The sequence below is a fragment of the Nuphar pumila genome, chromosome 2, assembly GCF_984573655.1.
Source record: "Nuphar pumila chromosome 2, dmNupPumi1.hap1.1, whole genome shotgun sequence".
Taxonomy (NCBI): Eukaryota; Viridiplantae; Streptophyta; class Magnoliopsida; order Nymphaeales; family Nymphaeaceae; genus Nuphar; species Nuphar pumila.
The window spans coordinates 67,405,251-67,418,200 of record NC_143250.1 but is presented as its reverse complement, the minus strand read 5'-3'; the positions used below and the strand labels follow the sequence as shown (position 1 = coordinate 67,418,200).

Below are 12,950 nucleotides of genomic sequence, written 5' to 3'. Positions count from 1 at the left end.
TTGTCATTTAGGTGTGTACATATCAAGAACCATTCTACCAACTGACACAGGAACAATTCTTGGTGCTGGAAACAGGCACAGACAATCGTATACTTTGATGCTTAGAAAATATGATTCAGAAACATGTGTGAATGCAAATTTCAATTTTTAACATATAAATACTTAATATTCTGTTCTTGAGGGGAGATATTCCCATGTTCACTGTAATGGTTAGAAGAATCAGGAAGCAACATCAACAACCAGAAGTGCCAGGATAGAAGAAGCTATATCTTGGATTTCACCCTCTAAGGTCACCAGAAGCAAGAGGCAATTGCCTAGATACTAAGATAAGATTACAAAATCCATGCAGCAAATTGCAACCAACAAGTTGTAAATAAATCCGCGAAGAGGAGATCCCAAAAGAAGTAAATTGACTCTTGTTCCTTTTGAACTAACAAGCACGTTCAACTGTACTGTCTTGTTGAAAGGGGAACATTTAAAAAAAAAACTTATGGTCATGTGCATCCAGGATCTGTTTGACTGTTTAACAATTTGTATAATCTTTCTATGGTTTTATGCATTGCAGTGATTCTTCAAGTTGTTCTCTGAACATCAACACCAAGTATTATGGTAAAGTTGACTTGTCCTTTATTATTAAACAAGTTTTTGGAGTTCAACTGTGAAAAGTTGATATATACTCACAAGACAATAAGGATAGACCCCAAAAATTACCAGCTAAAACCTAGTGACATTGACCCAAGCCCGTTATGAGTTGGTAGCTATGATTCATGATAAGTAGAGAAGTGGATATGGTCCTGTAACGGTCCAAATGTATGCTGGCAGGCTTAACTGAGTCATGCTTCATGGCAAAACTTATGAGAAATATGAGTTCCCTACACATTGACAATCAATGGGCATAAATAACTTGGGTTAGATATGGAATATCAGCCTCACCAAGAAATGTTAAGCAGAAAAGGTTACAAAGTTCACATACCAGGCATGTTGGATTACCATATCAGTAAATCATCACCTGATCACCAATCCCCTTAGCTTCCAAATTAGAAGATTAGACAGAACGAAAGATTTATGACAGTTACTATTATTTATCTGTATTAACAGAATGTAGCTAGCCTGACTGCTGAGTAGCATCTCACACATCAATATGTTGGTTGTGTGAAGAATTAAGAATTTTGCAGATTGGCATAGGCGATCAAAGATTTAAAAGAAAAAAAGAAAGAAAAAAACTGCAAGAAACAATCAAAAAGGTATATTTTACATTCCCGTGCTTCATTTAGAGAGTACACTTGTATGACCCAAGCATCAATTTAATTGACTGGTGAGGAAAACACCTAATGCATCCATTACTATTGATTATTGAGAAGAATAAAACACAAATTATTAAAAACTAAATAAAAAAACTTAACCATAAAACTTCAAGTCTGCAACATATTACATCATTTTAATTTACTCTTAATTTTAAATGCAATGCAACAAGAGAATACTATATTTATTTTGCATAAGATAAATTTGAGGCATAGGATAAGCAAGCATGCTTAAAAGTCAAAAAAGAATAGGTAGAATAGGAACAATGGAGCAATTTTTAGAGTTGTTCGTTTAATAGAAAAAGAGAATGTCAACATACCTGACAAGTTGCAAGCTTGTCCTTGCAATTTTGAAGGCTGAGAAAAGCAAATTCATTAAAAATAAGTTAATTAAGATGATATAAAAGGGGGGTAAGGGTGGCTAATGATGCCCTTTTTTGTCCTCTTCACATGTAGTTGATAACAACTTCGCTGAAATTGTAGATAGTTTAGAATACCTTTCACGAAGAGATAAAATCATCCCCGTAGCCACACCAGGTGCACTTTCTTCCACCATTCCATGCCCCTTCATTTAAAAAAACAAAACAAAACAAAGTCAAGATTTTCACAAAATTACCTATAACATCAGCCTTTTCTAGCCTTGAAAAAGAAACATAAATCTTTATCTTTCAAAAGAAATTGCCATATGCATATAAAAGAATTATCCATTGTTGCAATATAACGACATGTAGGGTCATGCATGGGCACACTGCCAAAATGCATTTAGGGAATGTTTGTTTTGCCCCACCAGAAATGATTCCAAATCGCATGTAATTTGGAATCATGTGATTCAGATTTGCTAGGGGCCCCTTGCTGTTCTGTTTCTGGTACAAATGAGAGAACTCTCATTTGCCCCTGCAAATGAGAATCATTCTCTCATGCTCCATTCTCTCACAGTTTGCCTTGATGTCAGAGAATGGAGACAATGAGAATCATTCTCCCATTTGGGTGAGTAAATGATTCTCACTGAATTTAAACAAACGTCCCCATAATGACAAATATTTAAAGGATGAAGACAAGGTTGAACTGATTAAGGAGCACTGAGGGAGTAAGCCTTACAAACACTATGAAAAAAAGCAGGTATTTCTGATTGATAGCAACTTATGTTGTCAAAAGTCAACCAGTCCGCTTGCGTGAAAGGCCAACAGCCTCATGTTATTCTGGTTAGCACTAGTCTACCCAGCACTGTACAAATGAGGGAGATAAAAGGGGATAAAAAAAGAGAGAAAAATAGAATGGAATGAAACTTATTAGGTCCAATAGTCAGTTCTTTGGCCATATGAAGCATTGTAAGACAACATTTTACTCCACCACATCGTGAGACTGGCCATCTGCTTTTTCCCCTCTAAAGGATATTGGATGGTGAAAGAAATAAGTCATTCCAATCCAACATTAATAAACAAATTTAGAAAGAATAAAAAGGATTTAATCACTGGGTTATATAGCTCCTCAAGATGTGATAAAAAACTTTCCCTTCTTTTCCCAATATGTGTGTGCGCTTAGTCCAATAGACCAACGTTATTGTCTGCTTTGCACCTCTTATATTCCTTCTCAAACTATTGACTTGGTGAAAGGAGATGCTTATGTTAAAACACTAGATAGTATAATTCAGTAGGTCATTTATCAAGAATTACAAATACAACTTTCTCCTAGAAAAGACTGAAGGTTAAGGCTTTACAAAAATGGGACAAAATATAGAGCCAGGAAAAACATGGACAATTTACATATAACCATAACGTGAACCCATTTGGAAGAAACCTACAAGACCACAAACCAGTGTTATTAAAAATGTGCCTCAAGGCGCAAAAAGCGTGCCTCGCCTCAAGGCAAGGGGCTTTATGCCTTGAGGCGCATGTACAAAGCGCAACAGCCCCGAGGCGTGAGCCTCATACGCCTTGAGGCGTACACGCCTTGAATTTTTTAGTCAAATGAGGGTCAAAGCCCTCATTTGACCAAAAATTAGGGGTTTTTTTTACACAGTTTTAACTAAGCTGCTAGTAAAAAGGGCATTTACTACCTTGTTCATGCCTGCTGACCGTAAGTACGTTCGGCAAAGCCAACACGGCCAGGTCTCTGATCCTAGGGGTGGTTTCTATGTGTAAATATAAAAAAAAAAAGGCATGATAAATGCATAGACAGTGTCGGGTAGGGGTGTCAATGGGTTGGTGTTACGAAAACCGCGAGCAAGAAACAATCGAAGGAAACAAAACACAGCAAGAACACACAAATTTACGTGGAAAAACCTCCCCACAAATTCGAGAGGGAGTAAAAAACACTGGGTCTCAAACATAAGCCAAAAAAAAAAAAAATCTTCGGGGGGGGCTGCCCCCCTAAGACCCCCGCCAGGGGCAGCCCCCCTAATCCCCGTCCGTTGAACCCGCAGCGGGACCCGTGCCGAGGGGAGCCCCCAGACCCCCCTTACTGCGAGGGCAAAAACTCTGAATTAGGCTCCACAACTCATCAGTTGGACCTATGTTAAAATGAGTGAGTCCAAACCTGAATCCGACTAAGTAATATAAGTATCAAATCAAGATTCGGGTTTCACTGGATTTTTATAAGAAAAACTATACCCCAGATCCGATAAAATTACATAAACTAGACCCAGTCCATACCTGGCAAAATAATATTTTTAATTATTTTACATTGAAAATTTGAGAATCTTAACCGAAACTCCGGTCAGACCTGGTTTGGTATAAAATTTTATAAACCATACCCAACCCATATAATAATCGGACCTCATGGGTCCAACCTGAATAATTAATCAGAATCCCTTTTGCAACCAAACCTTGGCCCTATAAGATCCAATATGTGTCAGGATCGGGTCATACCCAATCCATTGACACCCTTAGTAGCAGGTTCACCAATTTGCAATCTAATAGACACTCAAAGCAACCACGTTAATTAGTTGCTTCGTTTCACAAAAAATTAATATCACTGTGTCAACTTGTTCAGTGTATTCAATTTCGTAGGAGCAATAATCTCTTCTAGAATATGACGTTAAACCCTTTTAGTGGCAAAATCAAGCCATGCAATTACATGCAGTCACAACCCTATATATATATATATATATATATATATATATATATATATATATATATATATATATATATATATATATATATATATATTAACATTTGGTTGTTAATGCTAAAATGCATTTTCTAATTATGAAATGATATTGTTAATGCTAATATGCATTTCGTTGTTAATGTTAATTTTTTATTTAATGAATGCTCATGTTTTATTTCTTAGATACTTACATAGATCAAGTTGTTGCCTTAATGTTATTTTTACATGTTAATCTCATATTTTTCAGTATTTATTTGAGATTTTTTATTTCTTGTTGGTTGTTGCTTCATCAATAAAGAATTTTTTATTTATTTATAATTTTAGATATTTTTTTTAGTTTTTTTAAGTTTTAAAAAAAAATTGAGGCTTACGCTTTACGCCTCGCCTCAGATTTTGGTGGAGCGCCTCGCTACCCCTCGATGCTTTTCACAACACTGCCACGAACAGAATAGAGTAATGTGACTTTCAATATAGTACCAATAATGACCTTAGAAATGGATAACCTTCCATTTAATGTGGTTAGCCCTTACTAGCATTAGTGCCATGTTATGGTATCCATTGGATTATTGAACATAAACATCTCCAAAAGCGCGGTTAGCATTTGAATTTCTCCTGAATTCATACCATCGGGCAGAAAATAAGGACCAAGTAAACACAAATTTGGCATAGACAACTGTCAACGGCAAAGACTCGTAATAAGGCAAACGATGAGCATAATTTCAATCTGAGCCCCAGTGCATATTGCTTTCATGACCAAGCAAATAAAGTAATCTCCATAACGCTCATGCCCCTTCTTGTTTTAAGCTAAAACCGGAGAGAACAATGGTGCCTGCGTTGCGTTTTGCGGCATTAGTGAAATGCAGCAACCCTCTCAAAGCATCCAAACTATTCATCTAAGAAATCATTTACGTGTTTGGACGCACTTTGGATGCATCTACCTATATCCATAAAACACCGACCCTTTGGGGTACCATATCGTTCTCCAAAACTCAGCATCCCAATTATCCAACTATTCAGGATAAGATGGTGCATGCAAACACTCCCTAAAATTGTAATCATGGGAGGAAAATCGTTGCACGGATGACAATCGACGGATGGAAAGGATTACCTTCTTCGATGAAAATATGTCCTCCTCTTCGTCATCGAGATCACCGAAAGTCCTTTTACTACCTGCAATTCCTTCAAATTAGAGACTACAAAGTGCTCCGATTATACGAACGGTGAAAAAAGAACGAAACAACGCCCTAAAACGCTTTCAAAACGTAGAAAATATAGGGGAGAGGCGAGATGAAACCTACCACGCCGAGCGCTATGGCTTCCGGGAAAATCGCCTCCAAAATCGTCATCCTGAGTTGAGGAAAACCATTACATGTAGAAATAACTCAGAACCAATTCTCTGATAATAAAGAGAGAGAGAGAGAGTTACATCGACGCCCGGAGAGGAAGCCATTGATTTCAGATTGGTGGTTCAAGACGATGGACTGATTCTTTCGTAACGAGAAGAGAGAGCAGGAAAAAGGGGGGAGAAGGGATCCCGCCTTGTGGCGCCAAAATTGCTAGGGCAAACTTGAATCTCACCCCGTCCGATCGCACCCGTCGATGCCCTTATAGTTACCGCGGTTTGAGTTGCGTAAACGTGACGCTGAAATGACTTACTGAAGTTCCTTAAAAAACAAGTTAACCTTCTTGCATTAACAGAAATTCCTATAAAGGTTTTATTGCTTCTCCACGTGGCAAAAAAATGTTGCAAGGCTTTTTTTAACAGTTGCAACAATGATGCCATATGTTGTTTTCTCATTAGTACAATTATCGTCCTCGAGAATTTCTCGGCAAGGAAAAATCTCCAGAGATTTTGAACATTTTGTTTTTCTCTAAAAAATCTCGAGAAAATCTCAACAAATTAGGACAAAAAAATTATTTAAATTTTTGACAAAATAAAAAATGTGGACAACATGTTATTTTACACTTCTAAGCACTAAAAGTTATTAAGAACAATATACAAAAATAAGCTAAGTATCAAAATATATATATATATATATATATATATATATATATATATCGGTACTACAAACAAAAAGAGCTATGATAAAGTCATGGTCCTCGTGATCACACCCATATCTCAATTTTTTTACTCCTTTTTTTCTTAGGCACTGTTTGGAAACTAGGAGCCGGGATAGTAGGTAAGGAATTTATCAAAAACTTGGTAAGACAACCTTGTGGTGGTCGTTTGGAAACTGGTAGCTGGGACAGGAGTTAATGCATTTGAGATGGGAAGTGAAGTCCTCTCAGCTTTGTATTTACACTAAAGCATGGAATTCATAGCTACCACCTCTTACAGGTATTGCCAAATCTTGGATTTGGCAGTTCTCACTTCCTCAAATGGCACTTCCTATCCCAGCTACTTGTTTCCAAACAGAGCCTTACTTCTTTTGTTCTCCTCTTATAAAGAGAAGAAAGGGATCACTTGCTCACCATCTCCTTTCATTCTGAGAAACAGAGAATCGTTTACGATGGTTTGGATATATTCGGCGAAGGACTAATGATGCTCCAGTTATAAGGATGGGGAAATGGGAAAATATACTAGTTAAAAGAGGTCGGGGTAGGCCTAGGAAGACATGGATGGAGGTGATAGGAAAGGATATGAATGCTTTGAACCTCACCGAGGACATGGCATTGGATAGAAATGATTGGAGGAGAAGGATTCACGTGGAAGACCCAAAATGATTTTCTTTTTTGGTTCATATCGCCAACCCCAATTGTTTTGGGATGAAGGCGTAGTTGTTGTTGTTGTTATAGGGTTAATCGGTGGTGAGCCGATGAACTTTCTTAGATACTATTTTTTTTTTTAGAAGGCAATCTGGGGTTAGGCAGACCCCTACCAAAACAGTTGTCGCCTCATGTGGCAGGGGGATTCGATCCTGGGCCTTCAACTTTCTTTGATACTATTTTTAATAGAGAAGGAAAGCGGAACGCAGTCCTCATGGGTGCACCCGATCTCTTTTTCCTTTTTTGTGTTTTTTTTTAACAAAATAGATGAGGGGTCACCATATGATGATACTTCCCTTCTAAATTTTAAAAACCAAGGGGAGCCAATCCCTCCCCTTGTTTATGAGGAAAGAATAAAGCCCCCACTTGCCAAGGTATTTAAGTGAAAACTCACCCACTCACCATCCAAGGATCACATTCAACTCCCACACTGCCTTATCGTCCATTTGAAAGGGAATCACAAGAGATTTATCATTGTTCACCTTTTTTTCTAGAGGCAAGCAGGGGTTAAGAAAACCCCCTCCAGTTATTATTCAATTTACCACTGAGGTTTGAACCTGCAACGTCCCACCACTAGGAGACGTGCACTAACAGCTTCTATCATCATTCATTTTCATACATGCAAAATTCTTAAATTCTTCAAGAATTGATTTAACACAACAAAGATATGAAAATAGACACTGACTCAAAAAGAGCATCATGAGCGAAAAAACAAAAACAAAATCACCTGATGACAACAAACAAGGATCTAGAGATCGGGCAAGTGCCATGACTATTCGATGCAGCCAATCACATGATAGCATTACATACATGTGGGGTATGCACTTTATAGTTGTGACCCCATACAATGTTGTCATGTGATTTGTTGAGTAGAATAGTCATGGCACTTACCTGCTCCGTTTTATGGAGAAAATTAGGATGAAGTTGTCCTTCATCATGGGCAAAAAGGAGGCGCCGCCTAAGACACTCCATAGGGACAAGAAACACCGAGACACGAGGTTCCCTTGGCGCAAGTTGCAGGAACTCTTAAACCAATCTCCCATGGATCCATTAACCATGACAAAAAATGAAGGTAAAGAAACACAAAGATGGTGGAGATCCAATCCCAACAGACGTGATCACATGTTTTGGATAGACCAATTTTTATGAACGCATGAAATATTATAAGCAAATAAGGTGTCACAGACTTACTTTTTTTCAAAAAGACAGTACGACGCAACGGTCCTTACTGTCGCAAGCCTTTCTATCGCTCTATCACGAGCATAGAATGCTTCGCAAACCCGCGAAGCGCCAAGTTGCCCAAGCTGGTCAGTCGAACGGTCAAAGGCAGCGTACCAACACCTTTCTATGTGTAAATCATTTTTATTGGCACTGCGCACCACCCCATGCACAGCTGCCAAGCAGAAGCTGATCAAGCGCATTTCCAAATGCTTATTTCATGTAGTCCCTATCGCTTAGTGCATAGTCGTCCCATCTCAGCTATCACTTTCGAAAGAGGCATAAATTTTTTCTTAGCCTTGTGTGTCATGAAGTGTATTGTACGCAAGACACAGCAAAACCTTGCCACCGATGAAACAAGACCTTAGGGCTCCCAGTCCAAAAACCTATTGATGATTGAACATCATAGCGAAGAGCACCACCCAGACTCATTCATCGGTGCCTAGGCATTCAATCGCCTAGCTCCGAGTCACCATACTCATTTGGAACCACCTAAGGTGATTCCTGGGGGAATTAGCCCTAACCCACATGCACCTCCGTGCATCCAACCGCTACGCATGGGCCAATCTTGCAAGTCGAGAGGTCCTTAACCAAATCTTCAAAGGCAACATCCTCTGATCTGTTGGTACTACTTAACCGAATAACGCTCTACGTCTATGTCGCCACACAACAATGCACTCATGATCATATTGATGCATATCGTATGTCGTGCTACCAACGCACGTCACCAATCAAGCGAATGCATACTGTGTGTTCCTACACTCGATGCATTTTTCACTCAGTAGATCTCTGCACTGCATATGTTGTATTCTGAAAGATCAGCTCGGAACACAAGGAATTGCTCACTTTATGGGAAAGAAGGATGCTCTCTTGAATGTTAAGACCCCTCAAGAAAGGCCCCTGGTTGTGAGAAATAATACAAGTAGGAATGCTTTCATCCTTTCGACAATGACACAATAAATGAACTTATATAGAAAATTACACAAGAAAATAGGACGAAAATCAAAAGGAGAAGTCGCATCAAAAGCCTTAGAGATAAGCACCAAATGGGAGAAATTGACCTTACAAAAAAATTTACTTTAAAAAAAGTTTTGCAAAAATTTAGTGACATACTCTCTCACTATGTCCCAAAAAGTGGTAAGTGTCCTGTGCCAAGCTGAAGGCTCTGGTTCGAATCCCTCTGCCACATAGGGCCTTAAGAGATATCTGGTAGGGGTCTAGAGCAAGAAATCTTTTCAGGAGCCTTGTCACTTGGGGTTTCGAAAACGAACCTCTTATGTAGTGACAGGTTGGAGCAAGCACCTATTTTCTTAGAGAGACGCCTTCAGACCATTGGCCATCTCAAGAAACATGCCCCCACAAGAAGGATCTTTTAAGAGAAGAACCCTATAAAAGTCACTGCACACTTTTTGAATCTTTCCAAAGTCATGTAAAACATGATCTTCATGAAGCAAGTTATGGATAATGTTGTTTGGTTTTCAAGCTCAAGTATAAGCATGAAAAAAATTGTAGTATTGGAATCACCATCACGTAGCCAAGTGATATGAGACTTTTGTCTCCAATAGGATTCCTCGATATTCAAAGCAATAAGCAAATCGTCCCAATAATTTTTTTTTATGATGAAGAATCCTTACCTAAACAAGAAAAACCCTGGGTGAGGCCCCACAACCACCCTACCTTAGGCGACCTACATCTGAAAGCTGCGAACACACACATGTGCCAGTGAGGTTGGATCTGGTGTCTTTATCTTGAGAAGGGGTTGTGTGTTCTCCCCCGAACACAAATTATTGTGTTTGGGTGTGTATGGAGGAATATCTTGGGACCCGCAATAATTCATATGCCAATGTTACCCATGATGATTTTATAATAAAATAACATATAAAAAAGATAAATAGCATATAAGAAAGATAGATATGTGTTTGATGGAAATGTCCTCTCGTAAGATAGATATACATTTGACAGAAATGTCCTCCCGTAAATAGCTTTGTACATTCCCGCAAGTCCAGGTTCCCACCTTGTTTTTTTAACTTGTGTTACAACACATTGTCGCCTTCTTGTTCCTGTCATGTGTTATAAAACATTCTCGGGTTCGTTCATACCTCATGACGATAACTATAAATCGATTGACTGGTTCGATCATTGGTGGGATTTGTCGGCCATCTCTTTTTTGCACACTTCTCTTCTTCTTCATTTTCGTTAGGCAACATGAAAAAAAGCAATGACGAACAAACATTCCAACAAGTGCCATTAAGGCGTCATGAGTACCTTTCCATGTCATCATGCTATTGTTGAAGGACATATGTCGTCGTGAGTGCCATTAATAGTTGTTTTGTTATTACAGGTGGAAGTTGGCTTTTATACGGTTGAAAAATTAAAGACATTTGTAAGACGTTGGGACCTCTTGACAATAATGCTTGGTTACAGATGCGTGGAAGGGTCTCTACCCCATCCAGTATCATTCATTCACTCAGTATATATAATGTAACGCAAATCACGGTAGTAACATACTACTGATTTGTGAGATATTGTTTTGTTTGTTAATATCGATTTGTAATATATTATGTGACATATATATCGATTTATAAGATATTATGTGTTTTCTAGTATCGACTTGTAAGATATTTGTAGTATAATTTTAAAACATGTGCGTGTAGATTTTACATTGTTGCGCCCTTGCGGTAGCGATTTGCATATTTAAATCGTTGCACATTTTGCGATTTCTATTAAAATCGCTTCACAGTGTCATAGATACAATTAAATCGTTGTCACGTAAATCGCTATCGTCAACACACATATACGATAAATCATTTCTTTTATTGGCATAGTAAAAAACAACTTGATGCATAGTATAACCAAATAACAAATCGTCGTTGCTTTTATACTGTGATTCATTCAATCGTTTCTTTGACTTAGTTAACTAATCGATATTCATTGTTATATGCATCTTGAATAAATCGTAGTAAGCATATGTGTTGGCTAACACAAATTGATATCTTGCTTATGACAGTGGTGAGCTTATCATTTGTTAGCAGTGAAGATGATGTATCTCAATCTTTGGAAAGTTATGGAGAAGTGAACATTTGTACTAATGACGCACTTGAAGAAGTGAACATGTGCACTAATGATGTACATGATAAGAAGGGTGCAGGCATTGGATTCACTCTTGACTTGAATGTTACAACAGAAGAAATGTAATTCGATAAAGCGGTAGACAATCATGATAGTACACTTGATAAATGTGCAGGCATTGAGAATGTATATGATAGTACACTTGACTATGTTCTTGCAGAAGGAATGCAGTTTAATAATGAAGAAGCTGCATACAAATTTTACAAGATTATGCCTTAAAACTTGGCTTCAATGTCAGAAGGTATTCTTGATCAAGAAATGCACAGGGTGTTGTGGTGAGAAAGACATATGTTTGTTCTAAGGAAGGTTGGAAGAAGTAAAGTGGAAATCCAATAAGAAGCAAGTCAAATTCAAGATGTGGTTGTCCAGCGAGAATGGTGTTAAGAAGACTTCTGAATGGGAAATATATAGTTCCTACTTTATACAGTGATCATAACCCTGAATTAGCAGCTTCATTTATGACTCCTATGTTAAAGTCACATCGTAAAGTAACTGAAGCACATGCTGTAATTGCTGTAATTGCTGAAATAGCTGATAGCATCGGCATTGCACCAAAAAAGACATAATTTATGCACGTACATAGAAGGTGGTCGCGAGAATGTGTCATTTACACTAATGGGTCTAAGAAACCACTTGAGAAGGAAGATGACAAACAACATGAATAATGAAGGAATATGTTCTTTGGTTGATTACCTATAGAAGCATTCAAGCAATGACCCTAGTTTCTTTAGTGCAATGCAACTGGATGAAGATGGATATGCTGTGAATATGTTTTGGGCATATTCAAAGTCAAGAGTAGATTATGAATACTTCAATGATATGCTTATTTTTTATATGACAGTAAAGATTAATACCGAATAGTGGCCATTTGCGCAGTTTATCAGAGTGAACCATCACTCACAGAGTTGCATATTAGGCGACGCTTTTTTGTATGACTAGACCAAGGAAACCTTTGAGTGGTTGTTCAGAGTATTTACATAGGCAATGAATGGGAAGCACCCTGAAGCTATACTTATAGATGATGATCATGCAATTGTGGCTGCAGTGTCTCATGCATGACCAAATGTACAGCATTGCCTATATTTGTGGCATATCTTTCAAAATGCAGTAAAGAACATAAGACACATATTTAAACAGAAGACAGTGTTTGATAAAAAGTTACAAGGTGTGTACTTATAATGCAACAAAATTTCTAACTTAAAAACATAGAATTTTAACTCTAATTTTTTTTTGAAATAGCACAGCGAAAATAGTTTGGGTTTTGAAAGAGTCAGATAATTTTGGCAGTGTTGCAGAGATGAGAAATATGTTTGACACAGAGTTGCATAATCATGAAAGTCATTCCATGTATTGTAAATAAAACAAGCTATTAAAGTTTATACATCATTATGGTTTAATCAAAATATCACATAAGAATGAGATAAACAA

General features: G+C 37.8%; 1 protein-coding gene across 3 annotated transcripts in view; it reads right to left on the bottom strand.

Annotated features, from left to right (window-relative positions):
- LOC149845658 (FKBP12-interacting protein of 37 kDa-like) overlaps window positions 1-5,990 on the bottom strand; it is a 32,573-nt gene extending 26,583 nt beyond the window's left edge. For all 3 annotated transcript variants that reach the window (XM_089995896.1, XM_089995895.1, XM_089995897.1), the window contains exons 1-5: window positions 5,836-5,990; window positions 5,708-5,756; window positions 5,518-5,579; window positions 1,799-1,866; window positions 1,622-1,658 (exon numbers count right to left, since the gene is read on the bottom strand). In XM_089995896.1, coding sequence (XP_089852022.1) covers window positions 1,622-1,658; window positions 1,799-1,866; window positions 5,518-5,579; window positions 5,708-5,756; window positions 5,836-5,859 — 240 coding nt within the window. In that variant the 5' untranslated portion in view covers window positions 5,860-5,990. The remainder of the gene's footprint in view (window positions 1-1,621; window positions 1,659-1,798; window positions 1,867-5,517; window positions 5,580-5,707; window positions 5,757-5,835) is intronic.
- Window positions 5,991-12,950: the final 6,960 nt, after the last annotated feature.